Source organism: Numida meleagris, chromosome 4, assembly GCF_002078875.1.
Source record: "Numida meleagris isolate 19003 breed g44 Domestic line chromosome 4, NumMel1.0, whole genome shotgun sequence".
NCBI lineage: Eukaryota > Metazoa > Chordata > Aves > Galliformes > Numididae > Numida > Numida meleagris.
The window spans coordinates 83,404,957-83,431,607 of NC_034412.1; the positions used below are offsets into that span (position 1 = coordinate 83,404,957).

A 26,651-nucleotide genomic window follows, 5' to 3' on the forward strand; every position below is an offset into this window, starting at 1 on the left:
AGGTAACAAATAGGGAACATCGACAAATAAATTAGTAAAAAGCTCTTCTTAAAACGGCATCAACTTTAAACATTAAAAACTTGAACCACAACCACAATAAAACAGCAGAGTTAGACATGAACCACAGGTTGTACAGTACAAAAAAGCACACCATAGACAACCAAGAGAAGATCAACACTTTGCTTACACGAAGGATTGTCCCGAGGGATCGCCGAGAGCAACGCCCTCGTCATTTCAGCTCTAGCATCGGGCTCTTAGTTCTGCGCTTCCACATTTGCCATCGAGCGCTCGCTCAGGCTGCAGAATCGCCGTGCTCCATTCACCGGGCGGGGCTAGTTGCATTAGGGCGCTCTGAGAGAGACACAAGCACCGCGGCGCTTGTCTCAGCGCTCAGTTCGATATTGCCTCTGTCCTAACGGCGTTTTTGGAAATCTGCAAGCCACGTCATCACTAGAACTCCTTCATTAAAATGAAAGCACTGTCCTCGACCGCCAAGCAGCCACTTCTCACGCAACAGTGAGCCCAGTTTGACAGAAGACCACAACGCACACAGGTCAAACATGTAAGCGAGATTTTAAGCCAAATTTCACTGTTGTCTTAAAGGTAAAATCTAGTTCGCTATGCAACTAGCCGGCCGTATATTACACCTTCTCCATTTTGACTTTACTCGGATTTAATTTCTAAAGCGTTACGCGTTCTGATGTATTTTTGTATGTATTTGCTGTGGGTTTCACATTTGGTGACTGGTTAGCAGTGTGCTGGCCATCTTTGGTTTGTAGAGGAAATCTCAACCGTGAACAATCGAGGGGGTTGAAAAGAACTCGTTAAATGCTAGCTCCGTACTCAAACTCGTATCTATACTACAACACGCCACATTAATTAGAAGCACACGTCACAAAATTGCACAGGGATTACAATATTACATCCAGTCTGCATAAAATTGAATTCCACTACTGACCAGGTCACAAAATGGCTGCACTTCTAGTCTAAAACTAATTTGCATATTGTACACATGTAGGACATCTTTTTACTTCAGTCACAAGAATGCATGCAAGTTTGTTTTCTGTAACAAATTTTGTAAATTTGCTCATGCTACCTAGTTTCAAGAGAGCCTTTTTTGAACATCTGCAATAACTCACCTCTTGTTAATTAATAGTTCTAGTGCATGCATATGGTTTATACAGGTAAGTAAACATGCAATTTTTTCACATTCTAAAACTATGGCAGTTTAAGCCATATTGTGCTGCCTGCATTTAATCTGTAATGCAGTGTGTCTTAAACGTTTCAATCCCGTATTAATAGGTGGCATTACACATAACACCTATATAGCAGCAAAGCTAATACAGCTTGTGATTAAAAATGTTTAAAAATAGCTAATAAATCAGATTATCTTGAGGTATTATTTCTTGCAAGTCAAAATGGAGAGCAAAAAATCAACCCTAATTTTTAGTTTATGTATACACTGAAAATAGCAACAACAATAAAAATAAGCTTTTTGTAGCAGACATATTCCATCTTCACTATTTTGCTACCTTTGGTAAATTACTGGGGCAGATCTTGAAGTTAAAAACCCATGTTTAGAAATAAGTGCACGCTTCACCCACTAAATATAGCAGCAGACTGTGTGCCCCTACGCAAAAACATTCTCATATCTAGTTTTAACTTTACATATAAAAATAACTTGGAGAAAATACAAAAAAACATTTTATTTTAACATGAAAATATCACAAAAATTAGTAAGCCTGAGATGTAGGGTTTTGGTGAAAAACAAGAGGCTTGTAGTGTTTTGGCTGCTGATAAAGATGCATGTATTGATAGCTGGGGTGAAAAGCAGAAGAATGCACTTATTTCTTCTGCATGTCAGTATCTTCAAACACAGTAAGCCACATGCACCCTTCTTTCCTTCTGTAGATGCTGGTTCACCATGTTTAATTCCAGCGGAAGTGGATCTGACGTGGGCGGTCAGCCCCCTCCTTTACCAATGGCTTATGGAATTCACGTCCTGCACGGGAGTGGATATTTGCCCAACAAAACTCACAGTAATACTGCAGGCAAGTGACATTGGCACAGAAGAAAGGAGCAAACTTTCCACCACATCGCGCGCCCTGGCATTCGTCACACATCTGGTCATCCAACACATATGGCTTTACCTCCACCTGTTGGAGTGAGGCACAAAGAATTCCAGTTAACGCCTATTATTCCCACCTGAAGGCATTTCAGCGCGTTCAGCTTTGCTGCTCTTCCACAGCAGTCTGACATCAGATCCGCTTACGTCTCTACCCAGTCCACCACTTTTTATGGCTGTTTACCACTGACCAGCTACTGATACCCAATTTTACTCTGCTTAGCAAATAACACATATGAGAACGTAACCATTTATAGCCAAGCAAGAAGTCTCTGCATGTGCCGCCTTCCTTTGCCAATTAGAAGCACTTCCTGCAGGCCTGATTACTTCTTCTAGTACTCTCAACCCCCGTAATTTCACTCCCAATTTCTAAAATTGGATCAAATTTGGAATTCCTGATCTGGGTCACCTATTACTTCCTCCCCCCCCCCCCCCCCTTTTTTTTTGGCCTTGAGTTGCACAGGAATTTGTGTTCAGTATGATTCTGAAAATATTTTTTAAAAGATATTCTGCAAATCCACAGCCTGCTAGAAACACCTGTGTTACACAGCTCCTCTCTCCCAAACTGCTCTGGCTGCCAGAGTGGAAAAGTGGCAGGAGTCCAGTGGTACATTTGCACAATGTCTCTGCATCACTGAACTGTTACAGACTGCACTCAAGACAGGAAGAAGAACTTCATAATAAAACACAAAATGAATTGACACCATCATTAAGGAATGTATTGTTGTCTTCCACGTTTTCCTTAATTTTTTTTTCAAGACAGTATTTTCAAACGTTTGTTGGCAAAAACAATTATTCCAGTTTATCCTACAACTCAATTGTTTCTGATATTTACTGTTACTTGAGAAGAATCCTACACAGACAGCGACTGCACGTACCATACTCAAATAGAATATGTTTGGAATCACAAGACCTTCAGAATAAAGTGTCATTTTTGAATGTTATTTCCAGAGCTCCAAAATAAAGCTACCAAACACCCAATGGTTTGAAAAAAACCACAAAAAAAATAGTATTCATTTTCTTAGCTTCAGAAGAAGATGCATACTTGACAGGTCAAACACACATACATTTGAAACAGAGCATGCTTCTTCCTTCCAATAGCGTATATTCAGTATGAACTCTGATTACTTCACTGCAACAACCTGCCTTAGCACAAGGTACACTCGGACTTCCCAACAAACAGCGGCTTTACGCAGTAATTCTGTTTGTGGTTCAACATTACTGAAAGCATGAAGTACCACGAATTCCGTGCTTTGGTACGTTGATGCACCAAGATCAGTACGAAGGAGACTGCAAACGTATGAGATAAACATTTTAGGGAACTGAAGTACCGCATGAAGTGGAGGGAGACTGCTGGCATATGAAAGTTAACAACATTTTAAAGCACTGTTTGGAGATGAAACTTCAAATGAGTTTCAAAGAAATGTTTGGAGCTGGTCCGTCTCATATGATGGAACAGCATGAAGAGCACTTGGCTGAAGAAAAACATCTGCGAGAGAAAGTAAACGTATCTCCATCAAAAGAACTGGAGAAAGCTCCAGGGTACTTAGGTAAAGAAATTAAGGTCACAGACAATGCCTGTAAAGCCACAGTGACACCAAGTTTTTCTACTAAGATAGGAAAAGACTATGCTAAAAATGGTATCAATACTTTCAACAACAGCTCAGACGGATAAACAGGGGAACAGCAAAATTTAACGATGAAAGGAAAGACCTTGTATGCAGACAAAACTGGTTTTATGAAAAAATGTGGCAAGACAGCACATCTACAGAAACTGGATATAGCAGGCAACAGAAAGTCTAGTAAGATGAAGCACAGAAGAACAGCTTCTAAGACTGTACTAAAATGTGTAATGTGTTGCTAAATAGGCCAGCATGTATTTGTATCTCGAACAAAGGCAGTACCTGAAGTAGAAGCATCTTTCTCTTTTATAAAATCAGCATTTGTATTAATGAAAATGACTGAGCTGTATACTTATATATAATTATATAAATAATAGGATTGAACATACGATTTAAATATAGAGAATGTCATTCAAAAAACGAGATTAAAAACCTCTGGCAAATGAACAGAACAGTTCATAAACCCTCCCCATAACGATAAGGTTCAAAGACAAATTTATTAAAATAGTTAGATTTGGCATCGCTGTATTTTGGAAGTAGAGCACCGCAGGAGGAGCAGACATTTTTGAAGAAATCAAACCCAAGGAAGCTAACAAACATGCCCAAGAAGAAATCTAACTACTATCTGTGTAAATTAGGTCTCATGGATATAACTCAAATGCTGTGCTTCTCAACTTCACTATCTATGGTAGATTGTGTGTTGATTTTTCTTCTGTTCATGCTCCAAAAGGCCTGCAGCAGATGCCCACTATTTTACTGAAATTTCACTCTCCACATCTCTTAATGTTTTTCAAAGTTAAACAATATAAAAATAAAAATTAAATCACCTTCTCTGCAAAGAGTAAGCGCTGCCATTTCAGATGCCTGCCCAGCATCCAAATCGCCCTTAAGATTTCCAGTGAGCTACCATCACGGGCATTTGTCCTGTTACATAACTAGGGGGAAGCCAGAACTACTTGCCCAAGTCAGCTGCAAGTCACAGGAGCAGCAATCCCAGCAGCAAAATGTAGTTGTTAGGGCTGGATGTGAAGACCAGTTCACCACCCACATTCGTTCCTCCTCATCCCCTGGCAAGGACCTTGGTCACTAGGCAGCTGGTACCTTAGAGACATGTAAAGCTGTATTGCTTTGCCTATTTGAAAGGAGAGAAGCAGCTGCTACGGACTTTGGTTAACTGTACCACCTTCTTTTTTTACCCATGTCTTTGATCTGTAGAGGAGACTGGACCTTGAACTACTTACTCAATCCTTCCTCCTCTAAGACATTAAAAAAACAACAAAAACCAACCCAGAGCATCTGTTAATAACTCTGACTACATCTGCAACTCTTGACATCAGAACTAGTGGCACTTATTTAAAACTGATACAATTTAGATGTCAGTTTTCTTTGCTGCTCTCATACTTTAATTAAGAGCAATAAAGTGGCCTAGTCTTCTTAAAAGTTAGTTTTGCTTTAGCTAGCAAAAAGCATCTAGAGCATTCAGAAAGGTACACTGGTAAATACTCAGAAGATTCTGTCTGAACAGAAAGGATGAAACATTTCACATTTTATGGGTTAAGTTTGACTGATCTTTGAAAGTGCTGAGCACTGATGATCACGGTTGAAGTTAAAGGCAGCTGCAAATTAGACCTACTCTGAAACCAACGAATAATAGTTTCCTACGAATGACAGAGGAATTATTATCGTATTTGCTCTCATTAGAATAAGGGAGAAAAAGATTTTCGAACACTTTGCCCACACGCAACAAAACCAGGAACTCCGGAATGGAAAGAACATATGGTCTAACATATGCCTAAGGAACAAACTGCTGCTTTGTGGAATGCTTGTTGTTCAGGAGCATTCACAGTTTAACTCTTGCAACCTGTGGAGCTAGAGAAATATTAGAAGAAACGTAGGAGCTGGCACAAAAGGAGATCAGAACACAAAGTTCCTGCGCCCTAAGAACTTGCTTTATAAATCACTGCTCCCACATATCTAAAAAAAACCCCACCCAAATAAACTAATTCTGTGTAACTTACTCGTTTATCTATATCGCCATGCTGAAGTTGAACAAACCGAGCACTGATGGCAGCAATGTAACTCTGCTGATTGGAAAAAGCAACGCGTCCAGCACCTTTTGGGTATTTCAGCTCAGGGTCAGTATCAATTCCTGCGTAACAAACTCCACCGTACAGACGGTCCATGATCATTGCCAATTCCACTATTAGGAAACAAAACAATGTTCACTTGAACTGTTCTTACTGTACAAACTTAAAGAAAATCCAGAGAAGTTAATTTCAGTAATCAATTCTCTAACAACTTACATAACTGCAATGAAAAAACATTACAACACATAGAATTAAGTTGTGAAATACTCGGCAGACATCTTTCACGCACTGGCCACATACACCGAGGGAACAACGGAGCTGTAAGTCCTTGCAGTCCTTAAAAATCTGCAACTGAAATTCAAGGGCTGTTTTCTTCAAGGGATAACAGCAAAAGACTTTTTGGGCAGGCATGGAATGCAAGCCGCATAGAATCCACATGCCACAAATTCCTTGGTACGTGTTGTGTTCTCCATCTGCACAACTGCTCTACGTCCAACTCGAATTTCAAGATGCAGTTAGCATCTTTTCACCGGCCATGCACAGCTTGGTCATCTCTACAGTATGGCACAACATAGAAACTCAAGTTCATAGAATCAATAATCTCCAATGTCACAATAAATATTTTAGCAAACCTCTAGTAATTTTTTATACTGAATTCAATTTAGCAATTCATTGAGGTGGAATACATTTTTTTCAAAACAAGTATCTTCTGCCTGAAGATATAAAGGTGTCAGCAGTCATTGATTTTCAATAGTTGTCTGAAAAGTGTGATAAAGTTTTACTGCTTTTCTGAAGGCATGATTCTTATTTCACAATGCCATAAAAGTTTCATTTTCACATATGCAGGAGATTTTAAAGCTAAGATTGTATACATTAAATTCACCACAGACCTTTAGCAAAGTAATCTGGAGTATTAGGACTGAATTTGGAGGAAAATTAATCTGCAGTTGGAATGCTAATTTACAAAGTATTGCAGAGTAATACAGTCAAATGTAGTCTTAAAAGTAAAATAACAGAAAAGCCTGATCATTGTAGATCCGAGATAGAAAACTTTTATATACTGAATAACCCAAATTTGTTCCATCACTTCTTGTTTCTCCTGCATCTTCCATCCGAAAGCTCATCTTTCTGTAATGATATAATTCAGTACAAACGGTGGAAGACTAACGAAGTCCTGAAGACTTTCTAAGAGAAATCTGGATTTGAAATTCTGTACGTAATGCTTCACTTCAACCCACTTACTAGAAGAGCACTGTCAAGTGTTATAAAGGCTACTGCAATCAGTCTCACAAAGCAGACCGTCCCTGCTGCAGATTGAGCATTTCACAGCTGCAGAAAGAACGAAGCTCTCCTCCATGCATTCCAACAAGAGTCGAGAAAGAGTCTTGCAATTTCAAACAGTGTTGTATCATACAGACTGTGATAGCTGTCTGAATTTCTTCCCTTTTTCCTCTATTCATATTTACTACCTGCATTTTTCCTTATCCATGTTATCCACAGTAACTGCAAGCTGGTAGCAGTAGAAAAGTAGCTAATGTACAATAACAAGTAAAAACAAATATAGAGCTCCACTCATGGAGCACGGCAGAGAGGCTTTCACAGCATTATTTTAAAAACAAAAAACAGCAGTTTTGCTAATAAGATGAAAGCATTTTCTACAGCTTTAGATGTGTTATGGTTTCCAGTATATCTTAAAGATGAACAGTGATTTGTGGCCAAAGGCAGATGAAAGCAATTACCAGAGAAACGTAAGAATAGATGAGTATTTTTTTCAAGCAGCAAGCTGACTGGACCAATTAGCAGAGCTTTGAACTAGATTTGATGGGCGAAGAAGATGTACTGAATGACAGAGAAAAGCCACTGAACAGTGTCATTTTAAGAAGCAGCAGTGAAAAACGTCAGCTTCCTCCCAAAGGAATTTGGGAGGGCTCCTCTAAGAAGGTAATGCAACCCACGGCCTAGCTGTAGCACCTCTATACCAACACATGCAGCATGGGAAATAAGCAGGAGCTGGAAGCCGTGGTGTAATTGGAAGATGATGACCTGAGTGATATCACGGAAATGTTGTGGGATGAATCGCACACCTGGAACAATGCAGCTGAGGGCTACAAACTTTAGTAGAGACAGACAGGGCAGGAGGGGCAGCGAGTTGCCCTCTATGTTAAGAAGTGGACAGATTACAAAGAGCTGCCTGTAAGAAACAGCTATGGTTGGGTTGAGAACATGTGGATTAAAATTAGGGACCAGACAAATAAAGGATATCTGGTGGATGGGGCCTACTACAGCTACAAGATGCATCACACTTACTGGCTCTCATCAAAACCCACCTGGGCAACTTACTCACGGAAACCTGCTTTAGCAGGGGGGTTGGACTAGAAGATTCCCAAAGGTCCCTTCCAATCCCTAAGATTCTGTGATTTGCAGCCAGAGGGTTGTCATCAACTGCTCTACATCCAGGCGGAGGCTGGTGATGAGTGGTGTACCCAAGGGGTCCAACGTGGGACCAGTGCTCTTCAACACCTACACCCACAACCTAGACAGTGGACACCTGCACCCCCAGCAAGTTCGCAAATGATACCTAGTTCGGTGGTGCAGCTGATACAACAGAAGGAAGGGATGCCATCCAAAGGGACCTGGACAAGCTTGAAGAGTGGGCCCAAGTGAACTGAATGAGGTTCAACAAGGCCGCATGCAAGGTGCTGCACCGTGGCTGGGGCAATCCCAGACATGAGTATAGGCAGGGAGAAGAACTTGCTGAGAGCAGCCCTGCAGAGAAGGATTTGCAGGTACTGGTGGATGAAAAGCTGGACTTGACCCAGAACTGCAGTTGCAGCCTGGAAGGTCAACTGTATTCTGGCAAGAATTCTGTATTCTGTATTCAAGCAAGGTGAAGGAGGTGACTGTCTCTTCTACTCTGCCTTTATGAGGCCCCACACCTGCAGTGTTGTATACAGGTCTGGGGTTCCCAGCATACGAAGATGTAGAGCTGTTGGAGCGGGTCCAGAGGAAAGTCACAGAGATGGTAAGAGGGTTGAAGCACCTCTCTTATAAAGAAAGGCTGAGGGAGCCGGGCTTGTTCAGCTTGGAGAAGTCTCTGGGGAGACCTCTTTGTGGCCTTCCTGTACATAGAAAGAGCTTATAAACAGGAGTGAGACCAACTTCTTGCATGGTCTGATAGCGACAAGACTAGGGCAAACAACTTTAAACTAAGAGGGGGGGATTCAGGTTAGATGTTAGGAAGAAATTCTTTACTTGGAGGGTGGTGAAGCACTGGAACAGGCTGCCCAGAGAGGCTGTGGATGCCCCATCTCCGGAGGTGTTCCAAGGCCTAGTCAGATGGGGCCATGGGCAGTGTGTTCATGGGGGAGGCAACCCTGTCCATGGCGGGAGAGGTGGATCCTTAAGATCTCTTCCAACTCAAGCAGTTTTATGATTCATATGATTCTATGAACACCTACAACTATCCATACATATTTGTATACAATTATGCATGATTAAAATGATTTCCAATAATCTCCCACTTTTAAAAGGAGACATAATTTATACTCACCAGCTCTTAACGGTCTAGGGACTCCTCCAACAAAAATTGTTTTTCGAGGATCAAGCGGCTGGGAACCATCCATCACGAAGTCACTATCACTTAAATTCCAGGGACGGATCTGAACCTATTAAATAGAGAAAGAAAATAACATGCTAGTTTCAGTTTCACTGCATTCTGAGTATATATTTATCACCCTACATAAATATGTCATATGTCATATGTCAATAGTCATAACCCTATTAGCTTTGCGAGTCTTGATACTCCATTTTAATCCTATTAATTCAAACCCCAACAGTTTTAAAATCATCTGACTGTTCCAGATGTTGAGTGCTGCCAATGGTAGTTTGCTGTTGATTATTTTCATCATCATCATTTCAAACGGAGCTTTAGACAGATGGCAGCTATAGCCTGCAGGTCATCTACTGTTTACTTACTGGCTTGTCCTTGATAGTAGGACTGGAAACACATAGATAGAGCTTTCCATCTTCTTCAATACAGGCATCAATCAGTGCCTGGACAGAACTCTCTTCTTGAAATAGGAGGAATGCATAACCTAGAGCGAAGAAAAAAAAATAAAACAGTTGATTTTTTATACTTATATTTACTTTAATTGTCTTCTCTGTACAAATGTGATTACTTGAAATGTAAAAGAAAGTCAAACCAACTCTTTGTTATTAGTCATGTTCTTCATCTGTGTGCTAATTTGCTGTGATCAATAGAACTCTGGGCAAATACCTCCATCCTTTAAAAAAAACATGCCAAAATAAACTAATAATCAAATAAAAGCAAACATGTCTGCTCTATCATATACTGTAAGTCCAGGCTGAGCATAACTCAGTGGTAGCTACAGACATTATACAATGAAAATCCGACTTGGCACAAAGGACTAATCTCTATTCTAGAGATTAGATCAAAGTACTTTGTTATGTAAGTGACCCAGCAAGCCTCCCAAACACTATAAAAATAGGAATCAAAAAGCTTACTTAATGCTACAGTAAAAACAGTTAGACAAGCAAGGAACCTCACACATTAGAATGTTTTAATGGTTACCATATGGTATATACAGAATTTGTTACTGTACAGGTACCCTATAGCACAATTAGGATGTATGCTAAAGTAGACTTTAGAAGGACATAAATCCCCATTTCTTTCTCACATTACTAGCAAGTGTAGAATATTCACATAAAATAAAAAAATAAATGCTGAAGCACCTGCTCTACAGTGAGCTTGGCAAGAGGAAGCATGGCTGCTTCACCAAGCCTTTTGGAAATGATGTGGCTTTTTAGAGAGGCAATCCCATACTTCAAACAGTGTAGGTCATCAAGGCAAAAACAGAGTAGGGTGCATCTCAAAGAGCATTAAAGAATCAATGTTTTAAGATAAACGTAAGATCAGAGAAGCAAATGATTTCAGATCCATGGGAGCAAAAGTAGGATTTAAATAAAAAGCTGTAAAGGCCTACACTCTTCTTTCTAATAACATGTACCTGATCTCATATCCCTCATACTATGGTCCTATCACAGCTCCCTTCAAAATACACAACAAGATTGAGCACATTCTACATTAATGTAAATCTTACTCAGTTTATTAAAAAAGTCTGTAGGGAATCTTTGAGCTTTGGCTAAGGCATTTTCCGGTGAAATCCAGTGTTGTTAAAAAATACTGTTCAGCAGTGAAAAATCAGTTCAAATTAAAATTAATTAGTAATTACTTAGACTCAAAAGCCCTGTTTAAGGGGGATATCTTTCAGTATTTACCTTGTAATTTAAAATTCACATTTAAACCCTGTAAAACTCAATGAATCAGGGCACGTGCAGACTGGCATGGACAAGTGAGACCAGAACCACATAACTGCCTTCACCTGCATACAAGCCAGGTGCATACATTCTAGTTTGAATGGAGAGCTCAGTACAAGAATGACAGGAGTGCAAAAACTTGATTACCCAAGGTGAGGGCTAAATGGGTATCATACAAACAATGGCAGCCAGAAGTACGTAAAATGATTTGCTGGAAGCTGATCTTTCATCAGTTTTTGTCCTAAAGCAAATCAACGTTACTGGCATACGGTTCCTGACACATAAATACAATCAGTGTCCCCAGATCATCCATGACCTGTATGTCTGCAGCTATTAATACGCTTAGCTGTGGCCTTGTGAAGAGATAGACAGTTCCAATAGGAACTTGATGACAGAACAATTAGGATTACTATATTTTACCACAACCTGAAATAAAAACAAGGAATGCAGAACCCAAACTAGAAGGCTAACACTGCCTTCTCAACATCATCTGCAAAACTTACTCATGTCTGGGTTCATCCCACTTAATTTTAAGCAACAGAGAAACCTGCATCATGAACTTAGCTGTACTGTTCTCCCTTTGAAAATATGAGAAAAACTGATGTAGCAAAATTTCTCTGGCTGTAGTTTTGCTCCATAGCTCTAGTCTTTCAATGACTTAAAAGATATTTTAGTTTGCTCCCCAAGCTTAGTCTGGAAGAAAATAACTAGCTCTCTTGGTGAAGAGACCTGGCTGTAGAAGATAATATGCTGCAGGTCCAGCATTTTACAGACATATACAGACATGGCCAATCCCTTCCAAAGGAGGTAAGACTTCCACAGTCTGGATATAATCCTTCTTTACTTGCACTGTACCATGGCACATCTCCTTGCACAAATCAATTATACATTAGCCAAACTTCTACAAAGAACACCACAGTTACATAGGCATCCAGGCTTTCTATTCATTAAGCAGAAAGAGCTAGCAAAGGGAAATTACGCTCTTAGATACTTCATTTACATATAAGTTCGGGCCCTTTCTCCTACAGGTATCAGATGCCAGCAACTCTATGCACAAACTTAATTCTCATTCCTGCTTTCTTAATATATGTCTTCATTGGATTATTTTTCTCCTCTATAATTCATGAATTATTGTGGACTTTTATCGACTGCAAAGCTAGTTAGCTGCTGCTGGTAACTGCACATAGGTGTGACAAGAAGGATTTTATAATGATACTGAACTACAATTACTATGTGTAACAGAAAATATATGTAGTAACTGTGAAACATGGCAGGGAGGTATTGAGAAGAGTACTGTATTGTACCACAGAACAGCTTAATTCTCTGGTTTCTTGTTTTTCTAGTGTACCACATCTGTCATGTAACTTTAACAGCTTCGTACCCAACAGCAACACAAGTCTGTTTACAGTGGAAAAGAAAAGCTACCCTAACAGGATTCTCTGAAGGAATCTGCTTCATACCTTTGGGTCATATGTATACTGCGTACACAGCGTACACTGGCAGCAGCAGGTCACATACTGCTTGCCAAGACACAACCCAAGCTTGTATGGTTTCCATAAGCAAGAAAAGTTAGATGAAACAGTCTTATAAAAATGTATTGTTCATGTTTATCAGCATATATGCCTTCTGTAGAGAATAAAGTTTAGGTAACCTCTGCTAGTGTTTAATTGTTGACTAAATTACTCTGCATTATCACAGAATCATAGAATGGCCTGGGTTGAAAAGGACCTCAAAAATCATTGAGTTTCAACCCCCCTGCTGAGTACAGGGTCACCAACCACTAGACCAGGCTGCCCAGAGCCATGTCCAGCCTGACTTTGAATGCCTCCAGGGATGCGGCATCCACAACCTCCTTGGGCAACCTGTTCCAGTGCATCACCACCTTCTGTGTGGAAAAACTTCCTTCTAATATCTGACCTAAATCTCCCCTGTCTCAGTTTAAAACCATTCCCCCTTGTCCTATCGCTATCCACCCTCACAAACAATCGTTCCCCCTCCTGTTTATACCTCCCTTCAAGTACTGGAAGGCCACACTGAGGTCTCCCTGGAGCCTTCTCTTCTCCAAACTAAACAAGCCCAGTTCCCTCAACCTTTCTTCATAGGAGAGGTGCTCCAGCCCTCTGATCATCTTGGTCGCCCTCCTCTGAACTCCTTCCAAGAGCTCCACGTCCTTCTTGTTCTGGGGCCCCCAGGCCTGGATGCAGTACTCCAGATGGGGCCTCACAAGAGCCGAGTAGAGGTGGACAATCACCTCCCTCTCCCTGCTGGCCACTCCTCTTTTAATGCAGCCCAGAACATAGTTGGCCGTCCGGGCTGCCAGCGCACACTGCTGGCTCATGTCCAGCTTCTTGTCCACCATGACCCCCAAGTCCTTCTCCACAGGGCTGCTCTCAAGGAGTTCTTCCCCCAGTTTGTATAAATACCTGGGATTGCCCCAGGCCAAGTTCAGCACCTTGCATTTGGCCTTGTTGAACCTCATTAGGTTCTTGTGAGCCCGCTTGTCCAGCCTGTCCAGGTCCCTCTGGATGGCTTCCTTTCCTTCCAATGTATCGACTGCACCGCTCAGCTTGGTGTCATCTACAAACTTGCTGAAGGTGCACTTCATTCCATCACCTACGTCATTGATAAAGATGTTGAAGAGCACCAGTCCCAAGACTGAACCTTGAGGGACACCACTTGTGACTGGCCTCCACCCTGACATAGAACCATTAATCACAATCCTTTGGCTGCGACCAGCCAACCAGTTCTTAATCCACCGAACAGTCCATCCCTCAAATCCATACCTCTCCAATTTGGAGAGAAGGATGTGGTGAAGGACCATGTCAGAGGCTTTGGAGAAGTCCAGGTAGATGACATTCATCGCCCTTCTGCCATCCACTGATGCCATCCCTCCATCATAGAAGGCCACCAGATTGCTCAGGCAAAATTATATCGTTACAAATACTCCTGTTTATTATACAGTTACAAATACTGCTGGTTTCAAAGGGAACTGGTGAGGGTGACTTTGATAACATCATCCCCACAAAATTACCTCAAAGAAGAAAGAAATGTTTCTGGAGATCATAACTGACACCACAGGGAACTACATTCCCTGCTATCTAAAAATGCTGCACTGGTTATAATCATCATTACTCTGAGTACAAACAAGATTTCAATAACCTTTCATATATATATTTTTTATAAATGTAGTGGGAGAGCACTAGAAATAGAAAATTCATCAAATGAATTTGAAGAATTCTAGCTGTATTACTAAATGAAACACTCCTAAGAATCCAAGCAAAATAAAAATCAATTTCAATCAAAAACCTACAGACAGAATCAATGCTTTCATTTTTTTATTTACTACATAGAAAAGGTGGCTAATATGAATTTCTGGCCAGATATAATTTCTTTGTTCCACAATATGGAGCTTTACAAAAGGAGAAAAGAAACTTCTGCTAACGCATAGTTCCATGTAGAAATTTGAAAACAGCTGTAAGTTCCATATGACTCCAATTGTGAACTTGTATTACCAGTGACTCAGAAGAGAGGTAAAGAAAATCAGTATAAGCCAGCATGGCATGGTCCGTACCAGCCAGCAGAGCTGCATTTTCTTTTGCCGTTGGGTCCCCTACTGTTCTAACAGACTTTCCCAGAGGAAAGCTAAAAAGAACAAGTGTAAACTACTGACAACGGATCTAACATTTGATAATGGGAATAATTCACATTTGGGAAGGATACACAAATCTTTAAATCACTCATCTTTGATAGAGAATCAACTCCACATTACTCTTTAAGTGAGAATGTACAAGCTGACACAATTGCGACGTAGATATTAGCTAAGGAACTTTTAAATGAGAGGGAAGTGGTGCAGGATTCACCCTGAGACCCAAGCAAAACCCCATTTCCATATTTCTACAGTGACTGGGTTTAAGCTCTGTGGTCAGCTGAGATCTAGTTAATGCAGCCAGTGGTGTCTTGGCAGTTACTTGGCTGACAAGCGTGACACAGAGATGTCTCACATGGCAAAGTACTGCGAAAGATGAGCCTAACCTTCAGCTGCTGTTCCAGAGTGGTGTGGGACTTCAGTAGGTACCGTACCACATTTGCCATCCCTGGGTAAATCTTTTTTATATTCTTGGTTTGGAGAAATGAATCAAGCACAACGTCCTTACATTACAGTGACCTGAATAGCCGACTGTACTCCAGTGACTCTACTGGCAAAATTCCCATTAATTAAAGGAAGCTTAGATGCTAATCACACATGAGGACACCTACAGTTATTTGCCAGAATCTAGAGTTCAGTTCTACCCAAGGAGATCGAATGAGCTGGTAACAAGTTAAACAAAACATGAATGGACCTAAGGTCTTGCTCCCTGAACTAGAAACAGAACTTTTTCATCATCATTTCTTCAGTCAGTTGCAAATTAGCAGTTAATAACCTTGAATAAATGAAGCTACCGCATGACTACTGGAATAGAAAGCAGTAGAAATACACAGATAATTAGAAAAAGCTGGAGATACTGTCTTGTTTAAACAGATTATCCCCTGTTTTACACAGACTATAAATAGTACAGAACACACAAACAACTGGTCCTACTTTGAAAGGCTCTTTCAATCAGCATATCCTCGCCGCACCATTTCTTTGTGGGCTTCATTATCATGAGAATGGAGTCCTCACCTCAGCAGTCGCTTTGAACATGTGTGCCAGCTATCTAATAACAGGAGTTATGATAAGCAGTGACAAGACAGAAAGGAAGGAATTCCCCATTACAGCTGGCAGATCACTTACGGACTGTACTTTGATCTCAACAGAATAATTCTTTTTCCGCTTCATAACTGAGTTTCCTTCTAAGATTAGTGTGAAGTGTTTAGAATTCCTGCTATCTTCAGGCCTCATTTTGTGGTGAACCGATACAAAATGTAATTAGAAAATAAAAGGCAGTTGGTGCTTCTCAGGAGGCAGCCAGCCTTGACAGATCACTTTTTGTATTTCTTCAAGTAAGGAAATACTTATTATGAACTTGGCTTTCCCTCAGGACTTTCTGTAAGCAGAGAGCCTGGAAGGAAGCACAGCCTGGAAAACTGAACACAAGTATGCCCCATCCCTGGAGGCATTCAAGGCCAGGCTGGATGTGGCTCTGGGCACCCTGGTCTAGTGGTTGGCGACCCAGCAGGGGGTTGAAACTAGATGATCATTATGGTTCTTTTCAACCTAGGCCATTCTATGATTCTATGAAGTATTAAAGCAGTAACAAAAGAAAAAATCCCAAACAAACAAACAAAAACCAAGCAACAAAACAGGTTGTATGTCTTCAACATGCTGAAATGCATAAAACAGCCCAGAACTGGATAACTCTGAGATGTCTTTGGAAATAATACTATTTCAAGTCTCTAACAAGATTAGACAAAAACAGATAGATACTAAATTAGTTCCATGCAGAGTAGTAAACTAGACACCAAGATTAGAAATTAAAAAAAAACCACAAACTCTTTGTGCTGTTATATGTTGGTTACATTGGTAATTATCGATCAGTCTCAAAGCTTTCTTTGTATTTAGCCTACGTTTAGCAGTTTTAGATAACTTATTAAACATATACACTCTGTTCTTGCCTGCACAATTGTGTAATGCTGAAATAAGTTAAGACTACTTTACTATAGGATATCATAGAAATTTATCATATGTCTCATCTGGTGCAGCAAAAGAACCAAATTATATATAAGCACAGAAACATTCAACTGTTAGTAGTAAACTGTATTTCCAGAGTATCTACAAATAGAAACCTACACTGTACTTTAAATGTGTGAGACTATTGCAGGCTACTGTCACATTATAAAGCAATGATGATTATCGTAGTAAACAGACAGTTTGACTATAAAGTGTTATTAAATTTCAAATAAGGATCAGTTAACCAACTTAACACTTGGTATCTAAGCGTTTCCTGAATTAATTACATCAACAGACTGAAGTTCTTCTACCTAAATTCTCTGCTTTTAATAAGCTGTGCTTACAATACAGATTTATTACTATTACTTTTACTATGGTAATTATAATTTTTCCAACTACAAAGTCTCAAAATACATAGTTAAGATGTTTACATTCTGAGCCAGGACTGTCTCCTCCTGAAATTAATGCCAGAACCCATTCCTTTCAGTGAAGAATGTATTAGACCTTCCCTCTTCTACATATTCATTACAGACCCCGTGAGTTGAGCCTCTCCTGCAAACAGTTCCTCCAGAATTTATCTTGGTAAATTACAAGCAGAGATGCACTCCTTAGGATAATTAAATTTAGTTAAGGCAGTAAGATTTTTATTAGGCTGACAATTAAAAAACTAGAAGTCTCTTTGGCTTGATTTCCAGACAGTATTCATAAATACTACCGTAATACTTTCAACTCCGTTTCCTACTCTTCAGATGACTGGCTGGGGTACTATACCTGTTTGTAAAATAATGCAGTCAGTCTGATAAATAACTGAAGAATTGGTTTATAAAGGCACTACTGCTGTATTTGTCACTTCCAAGGAAGGAAAGAATTGTTGCATTCTCTACAAAATGACTAACCCCTGGATCAGATTTTTGTGTTTATTTTATGCATACTGATACACCAGTTCCCATGTACACTGATAAGCTACATAGTTTAGATTACCTAAATGTACAAATTTAGTCTAGATTTTGAATATCAAAGCGCAACACTGGAAATATTTAAAATCAGTATTTAACCAGTTCTCAAAAAAGGTAATTAGTGCTTCAATAGACGCTCATGCCTCAAAATGGAATAAAGATAAAATTATTTTGATCATATACCCAAACACATCCTTCTGAATCCTGTCTGTAACCTTCTACAAAAACATTAATTTAAGACTTAGTGTTAAAAATTTGTTCAAATTTCAGTTTTTGAAATCAGAAATACAAATAACAGATCTTTGAATTAATGACGCACAATTGTATAACGCTGATCTAATAATTGGGAAATGAGATTATGGGAGATTCTTCAGTAGTCAAGGACTGTACCAGGCACAGTATTACAACTCTCTCTGTTTCATACTTGGTATGTAGAGAAACCTGCCCTGAATATGTATTGAAACTGTAGAATTAACTGCTCACAGAGAATTTAAATTATATCCTTTGGAAGAAGATGAGACGGTTTGCCCAGGTAAGATTTGCGCTCAGTGACAGGTCAAAACCTTCCAACTCTTACCTTTTGGTGGAAAATAGGACTTGCTTTCTGCTTTGTGAGGCCAATCTACTACCAAAGGTCCAAATCGTCTGAAGCTAGCGGTAATTTCATCTGAAAACAGATGTAACAGTTGAAATTAAAACAAATGAAAAAGTACTCAGTGACGAAGTATTAGCAAATGAAGATCTTTGTTTATAGCGAAGTTTGATGCGTCATGGAAATAGAGGAGTGAAGTTTCCAAGTTTCCCAAACAAAAGCCATAAACAGATACCTCTTCCAAGTGTTAACATTTACACAAAATGCTTCTGGTGATTTTATGCTTACATTTTTTTTTTCTTTTATTTTTTCAATTGCTCAGTAACAGGTGATTTCAGAAGGATATGGACAACTAAAAGCAGTGGTGAAAACTGCTACGTTACTTTTTCATATTCAGGATCTGGTTTAAACACGAGCAGATGATTTATGATTTAGTGATCTATAGTTCAGATCTACAAGAACAGTAACTTATTGAACAAATACACTCTTATTTCTTTCAGCTGCCTCTTGAATCAGCATATAAGCACGCAAGAAAGAAAGAAAATGCACCTCCACGTCTTTGTTCAGCGTTTGTATTAAAAGCAACAGTTCACATTTGAGGTAGAAGCTGAAGTGTACAAAAAGAAAAGTTGAGATATATTAAAATAAATCCCTTAGTACATTACAGGGGAGCATCATCATGAAGATGAAACCAAAGTATGGTCCTTCTATGTCTGAAAGATAATTAACCACAAGCAGCTTATTTGGTTTGCAAGTTATTCCAGGATTACACTGAACCTTATAAAGGGACTTCTGTTTACATTACAAAGCTAGCATGCAATTTACTTTTATCTGCACAGGAGAAACCTAATATTAAACAGTACGATTACTTCAAATCAGCACTATTATACAAAGCAATTCCAACTGCATCACGTAACAATCTGAGCTTCCATGGTACATTCTGTATTCAGTGCATCACACAGTGCTCTTCCGCTTGACCTTCCTCTGCCTTAGTTTCTCTGTTTAGTAACAGGAATAATATTAACCTTTCTAAGCGACTTTTGAAATTTTCAGGCAATAGTAAAATAGAATTTGAAATTCAATTACTAATAGCCATTTCCTATGAATAGATGATAAAGTAGGTTCATATAGAGGACACTATGGAGGCCAAACACGTATTTGAAAGGAATACGCATCCCCAATATCACTGAAAGTTAAGCATAATCACAAATTCCTGGCATCATATGGAACTCTAAGGGCAGAATCAGAACTAAATCATCTCAAAATCAAAAGGAATGGATGACATTAAATGACCCTAAGCACAGTATACTCATCAACTCTCATTAAAAAAAAAATAAAAAAATCTAATTGTAGCTTCTTATAACACAACATTACTTCGCTAGATGGTTTATTTCCACTACCTAATTTACCTTATTTTTCTTTCTCCCTCCTTCCAAACTTCATTTACTTAGTTTTCAGGCAGCTCACCTTCATCAATATCTGGTGGAAGACCTCCAACAAACACTTTCCGAGAAAAACGCTCAATTCGTTCCCCATTCTGATGACCTGAATAGCAGGTAGGTGAATTTAAGACTCCAACTTGATCATTATGACCGTCGTCCAACAAACCATCATCTATCGGGAAGAGGGAAGAACGGCCTTAAAAAGAAAAAATATATATACATTTATATATTAAAACAACTTCATGGCAGTGCATCATAAGGTAATTTTAGAACGGGGGAATGGGAAAATAGCAGTCTGGAAAGTAAATACAAATATCAAGGTATTAGAAAAGTACACGAGCTAAAGAAAAACTAAGGTAATGAAGAATGTATTAAAACTTCCAAAGGGAAATTCAAGATTGTAAACTGACATCTCCGTAAATATAATACCTCATGCTATCTTGTAGTTAGTCTGCTGCATCAAGCAGGAAAATAATAATTTGTTCTTAAATAAAGAATCTTGTTTAGAAGAGATCATATTAAGGGCTGCTTAAGTGAATTTAATTAGATTGCCTTTGGTTTAGCTTCAAGTTAAAGGGATAGCTTCTATCACATGAAAGACTACTGCATGTCTAAAAATTACACTTTAATTGACCAGACAGAGATGGAATATATACACAGTAGGACATTTCTAATGGGTACGCTGTCTCTTTTCTTTTAGAAAATTCTGATTCTCCTAATGTCAAAACAGATTTAGTTTCTATGAAAGCAGAAGATAATTTTAACAAATGAGCATAATGTAACACTTGAAAAAATGAGTCACAATGCTGATTTGCACTTGCTTTTAATTTTACGACAGTTGTGAAGGGAAGCCTTTGGGTGGTTCCTAACATGTTGCAGTCTGCAGTGAGATTGCAGTTGCCCTATTTGAGGACAAAGTAAGTCAGGTTTTTCAAGGGTTGCTGTTGCGTACCTCCTCTCCTTGTAACAATAAATGTTCCAACAGAAAAGCTACTGCAACTGTGATATCCAAGAAGACCGTAGGACAGCTTTGCAATTGCAAAGTAATCGAAACAGACACATAGATGGCAAAGGAGATTGAAAACATGGTGTTTCTGTCCCACTTTCACACACATAACCACTTTCCCATTTGCAGATTTCAGAGAACTCCAAAACAAAACATCCTGACAGTCATGCATCTTCAGTTATTCAAACTTTCGCTGCTTTAGGTTAGCAACAAAGATTAACCACAGTTTCACATTCAGAAGCTCAGAAAGAAACACTTTAGCAAGGCAAAATAAATATGCCAACATCAGCATTTATTCTGACACGCAATTTTTCTGTTTCTTTCTCACTTTTTAAGCTATTACTATTTATTGTCAAGTCATTTTGGAATTCAGCTGCTTTCCAAAAACAGAGCAAGCAAGAACAACCAAAAAACCTAGCACACTTTTGACAAGCAAGTTCATTTTCCACCTCAAACGGGCCAACTTCTTCCTAGTTCACCCACTGCAAAGCAGAAGCAGTAGGCTTGTGACAGCTGAGTCTGCAGTATCTTAGCTGTGACCTGTACCACAGTCTGACTTTTATCCCATCTCAGGAAAGCCCCGTAGGAACACCTGCAGAAATTCTGCAGATCAGCTTGGGGTGAGTGTGGTGTGAAAGCCATCCATTTCCAGAAAACCATCTGCCATCAGGTGCTTAAAGATGACGCTGGAGGAAGAGACAGCAAACATCATGACTAACGACCCATGTTGTGGTAATGCCTAGCGGTCCTACATCGATACCTGAATCCACTATAAAAATACAGCGCATCAGAAACACTGAATGAAAACGCAAGCGTGCTAGGAATCAACTAGATGTAATTGTAAATCGTGATCGTAAAACAGAAGCAGGACCACTGGGCAGTACTGAGTCATAAAGACAGTAACTACAATGTCTTTATGGTGGCATTTCACGTTTATGCCTGATGTAGCAATCTGACAGAGCAGAATACAGCAAACATAGGAAGCCATAGCAGGCTCCATCATTCTAAAAAATGGTGATGTATTTGAAAATACGACTAGTGGGAAGCAAGTGATGGCATTCTCACTTGCTATCATAAGGATGCATTCATTCAGCACCTAGATGATAGCAACAGCAGAGAGCCTTTAGAAATGGAAGCAAGGAGCTTGTGCTTGATGGGGCAGGAAACTCAGAAAGCAATGGACAAACACAGCTGGAAGAAGCAGCCAGGAAGATTCTTCTTGTACACGACCTATTTAGACAGGAAGAGTAGGATCATGCTATGACAACCCCAAAAAGGAAAAATCTGCAGCAGCTGACTAATGTGGGTGTGAGTTTCAGTTATGTAGACTAACAGGAACAATCAGGTCTCATGTCTATGAACAAATGGTAATATTTGGTTGCCAATCAAGAAAGGAGGATTACAATACTTAAATGACGTAAAAATATGCCAACTCTAATTTAGTAAGTGCTGCTTAGGCTATTGCCACAGAAGCATTTTTTTTTTTTAAACAAGCAAACAAAAACCACACGCGCACTTAAGGATCAAGTATCTCTTCAGATGACAAAAATTACATTTTCATTTTTCTCTGAAATTATTTTAGATCATTCCATTTCTGACTTACAGTATACCAAGTATTTAGGAAGGAAAAACCCTGCAAAACAATAATTGTCAGAGCGATGTACTCCTTCCATGGACCAGAGTTAAAATCCAGTGACAAGGAGAATCTAAGGCTCTGTTCCCATTACAAATTAAACCGTGAGAAAATGTTTTGAAGAGGAATCAGTGTGATCAGTTTTACTTTAATGGGGGGAAAGGTTTCCTGAAAGCAGTGTAGCTCCTCAGAGAGCCGGGATGACATCGAGGACAACGGATTAACACATTTAGAGCAACACACTACTTGAATCCAAATACTTATTTCTTCCTTCTTTTCACTTTCAAACGCCTCTCATCTGAAGACAGTAAAAATTATTTCCCAGGCTTTCAAATCTCCCCCAAGGACTCTGAGCTAGGAGGATAAGCCCTTTAAATACTTTTTTATTTTTGTTTTATGGCAGTGAAAAGAATTAAGCAGAATCTGACACAAATTGTTAGAACAGTACGGTGCTATTACAGATGTAGATCATGGTCTGTGGCACTCCTCTCTAAAACGGGGCTAACAAGCAACTTGTTATGAACAAACACAGAGATGAAGACAGTCAAATTCTGTGTTTACTGTGAAGACTGGAAGTTATCAGAGATCTTGGTGGTTTTGCTGCATGTACAATCACAGGTTACATTCTCATATAGCTGAATCAGTGCTCTTTTTCTAGGGTCAGTGAACACACACCGATTTATACTACAATCTATTTATTGTTTCCAAAGGGTTGTCTATTAGATTTCTTCCCAAGTTTATGTTTTAAAGATTTGTGCTACACAATCACTTACACAGAAGCAAATAATGAGTTAGGACAATTAGCAAACTGTATACTTCTAAAGGAGGCGACAACTGCAAGCAGTTACCATTAGCATGAACAAAATTATGATTAGAGCTACAGTGTTTTAACTGATTAAGGGATTTGTAATTCAAAATTTAAGAGATCAATGATCCAAACAATCCACCCCTCCTTCCCTCACACCCTCCAACTTCCCCATATTAAGGAAACATGCAGATAAGCATTTATAAGAAACATATGGATTAATTAATCGTAAGGATCAGTAACAGCTCCACCAGAATTAATTGTACTGTAACAAACAGAAGTGAGTTACCTCGTCTTCGCCCATAACTCCTTGCTGCATGTAAACAAAGGACAGATTGTCAAATGTCAAACAACTGTGTTATGCCCACATAATAAAATATTTATGATACAAAAAAGGATGTGGGTGAGTGATAAATAAAAATCTGCATTGCTATTTGTCATTAGTCACTGTAGAAGGGACTGGGATAAATTAAAGTCTCACTTAAATATAATTCTGTTTTACTACCAAATTAATGTTAGAACTAGCTACGAGGAATACAGTTTAAAATACGGCAACATTGCACAAATGTTAAGTATTCAATGTGCCTTTATACTTGATCTTAACTTCACATTAATTACGGAAGCACAAAGTATGTAAATTTATAATTAATCTCCACAAGTGCAGTTTGTATCTTATACAAGTGTCTAAATAACACATAGGGCACTGAAACTGTAAAAAGGAATATATTGCTTTAAAAACCATGTAGCAAGCATTGCATTAATCACAGAAACATCCTGGTCCATGGAACAGTTTGTACAGTCCTTTCGGTGACAATGCAAATGCTATGACCTTCCTTTTTCATGAAAGGACCTAGCAGAAAATTAACCGCAAGGTTTTGTTTGAAACAAAAGACTCCTTGTGGTGGCAAACAAAATCAGGGCACAAGTCACAAGAAACAGCATTGTACCAAAAACACTACACAAAGGCGATGCAGCAATTTCTGACAGACTGCAAGTAAATCCAAGGTTTGCCTAACTTCTGAGTTTTGCAAGACTCTTAAAGAGGTCGTGCGTGTAGCTACTGTCTCTGGAACTGTACTGCCTGCTCCTCAGCCTGAAGGTTAAGGAACTAAAAATAGATGGATTACGAATACAAAAGCTATCAAGTTATGTGCAATTTTTCAGTTTCACTTCTACAAAGTATTTTCAATTCCTGCTTTTCAGATATGGAATCTGAGAAAGATCACTTTAATCACTGAAGCACTGTAGTTAAATATCCAAATAGATTACTGTAAAAAACCTTACAGTGATATTCACGAACAAAGATTACTGTGTTTCTGCATCATTGTTTTGATTTTACTGAGACTTCACGCACGGATCTCTCCTAAAATGCAACTTTGGTTCTGAGACACCGATATTCATGCAGCCTCATAAACTCAATGACTCGCGAATGTCATTCACTGTTCCATTTTCACATTACTAAACACTCACATGCTGATACTTCCATTTGCATAGTTTTAGTAAGTATACATTTTTGTTTTCTTCATCCCTTCTTACTAGGAATTCAGTGGATTGCGTATGGAATTCTGAAAGTCTCTCTCATATTTCCTCCCTTAAAACAGGTATTTCTTATATAACAGTAACAGTATATTCCTATCCAACTTGCATTGAACAGTCTTTCAAATTTATTTTCCTTCACCTGAAAGGATTACAACTGATTACAACAATCTTTTGCTTGAAGTTTTTCCATACCCTCCTACTTTCTGTTGTAACCCAAAACAAAAAAGCCCAGTTTCAACTAACAAAATGGTAACACCTAAATCCTGCTTTCCCACCAGTAAATAGCATCCACAAAATACAACGTATTCTTCTACAGAGGATCTGATTAGTTCTCCTACTAGGGGATGCTGCATGGGGAAAACAGTGTCCAACTTCAGACTTGTTTCCATCTGAAGTCAGGCACTTTCAAGACACGCAGCTTGGCCACTGCTGCAGCAAGTAAGGATCTTTTCTGATTCTTGGCCAGAGAGACTCCCACATAGCATTACAAGCAGCGTCACCGAGTCCCCATCTAACCCCTTGTACTCTTTCTTTTTTTCACTCCCTTCCACAAATAAAACGAGAGTAATCAGGGAAAATGTGAGTGCACCACATCCACAGCAATGAGTGCACTGGCACGTTCCCTCTCAGAGAGTAATATGGAAATGCATATTAGTAAGCATCTTCTGGCACAAAGCCTTAGTAATTTTTCTTCTCTTCTGCAAGTTCTGCTCCTTTCTGCCAACCAAACCAGCTTGGCTACTTTCTTATGTATTCCTAGTTAAGGCAAACTGATACACACAAAAGTATTTTATTACAGTACACCTCAACTATTTCTCTTTATGCATTTTAAAATAGCAGTAATTTATAGAGATAAACACAGAATTGTTATTAAAATCCTAAAAAAGCCACAATGCAATTCAGTTTAGAAGAATTGCTGCAGTGTTTTATATAGAGAGAAATGACGATACGCTGAAGTTATCTGTTTATCTGTGCATTCGTTGCTTAGGCAAAACAATGCCATCAGAGAAAACAGAAAAATAACTGTATCTGATATTTTCACATTATTTACTTTATTTGTATAGCAAACCCCTTATCTCCTAATACTTATCCATTTTGTCCATTTGGATTGCAAACTAGTTTGGGCATCGATTTTTTGCCACTTGACTGCAGAAAACTTTGATCTCCTTCTCAAATCCCAACCTGAAGGCACTGCTGCAGTAAATGTGACCACTGATACCAAAATGCAGGGTTTTGCAAAACTCTTTTTTTTATTCTATTATTTTTATCCATAGTTTAGGACCACGATCACTGTGGTTCTGTTGTAGGTGACAGGCTCTTACCAGACTGCTTCTCCACTCACTATAGATATAATGTTCAAGTGAACATATTCTTCCTAGTTTCATGAAACTTCAGTATTTTCACGTCCCCAACATACATATTTCTATATTACTGTCTCCCAAAGAGACAGTAACACTGCCTCTGAGTACAGTCCCACTGAACCAAACTTTCAGTATGAAGTGAGCAATGAGATATTCTTTTAGACTCAATCTCTAGATCGAATCAAAAATATTCTTCCATATTTATTAAAATACTGTGCACATTTGTATTATACCCATCAGAACACGTGCTTACAGATCAAGAGGTCTAACTACATACATTATATATATTTAACTAGATATATTTATAAATACAGTTTTACATAGTTTTTTTTATAAACATGTATTTAACATATATATTTACATAATAAGCATATGTGTTCAGGGAAATAAATGCGTAGAGACCTCTGCGGAAAGCCGGACACTTGTAGTTAAATGTGATTTACGACAACAAGATAGAGATTACACTTCCTGCTTTCCTTCCTGAACTTGTTCAATGAAA

At 38.9% G+C, this 26,651-nt stretch overlaps 1 protein-coding gene across 4 annotated transcripts in view; it reads right to left on the reverse strand.

Moving 5' to 3' along the window:
* Positions 1 to 26,651, reverse strand: part of CPEB2 (cytoplasmic polyadenylation element binding protein 2) — a 55,841-nt gene that overhangs the window by 1,809 nt on the left and 27,381 nt on the right. For 2 of the 4 annotated variants that reach the window (XM_021393952.1, XM_021393955.1), the window contains 6 exons: positions 19,834 to 20,004; positions 18,352 to 18,441; positions 9,810 to 9,928; positions 9,385 to 9,499; positions 5,766 to 5,947; positions 1 to 2,156 (listed from right to left, as the gene is read on the reverse strand). The exon at positions 1 to 2,156 is cut by the window's left edge and continues 1,809 nt beyond it. In XM_021393952.1, coding sequence (XP_021249627.1) covers positions 1,929 to 2,156; positions 5,766 to 5,947; positions 9,385 to 9,499; positions 9,810 to 9,928; positions 18,352 to 18,441; positions 19,834 to 20,004 — 905 coding nt within the window. In that variant the 3' untranslated portion in view covers positions 1 to 1,928. The remainder of the gene's footprint in view (positions 2,157 to 5,765; positions 5,948 to 9,384; positions 9,500 to 9,809; positions 9,929 to 18,351; positions 18,442 to 19,833; positions 20,005 to 26,651) is intronic. The other 2 variants (XM_021393954.1, XM_021393953.1) reach the window with 2 other exon arrangements.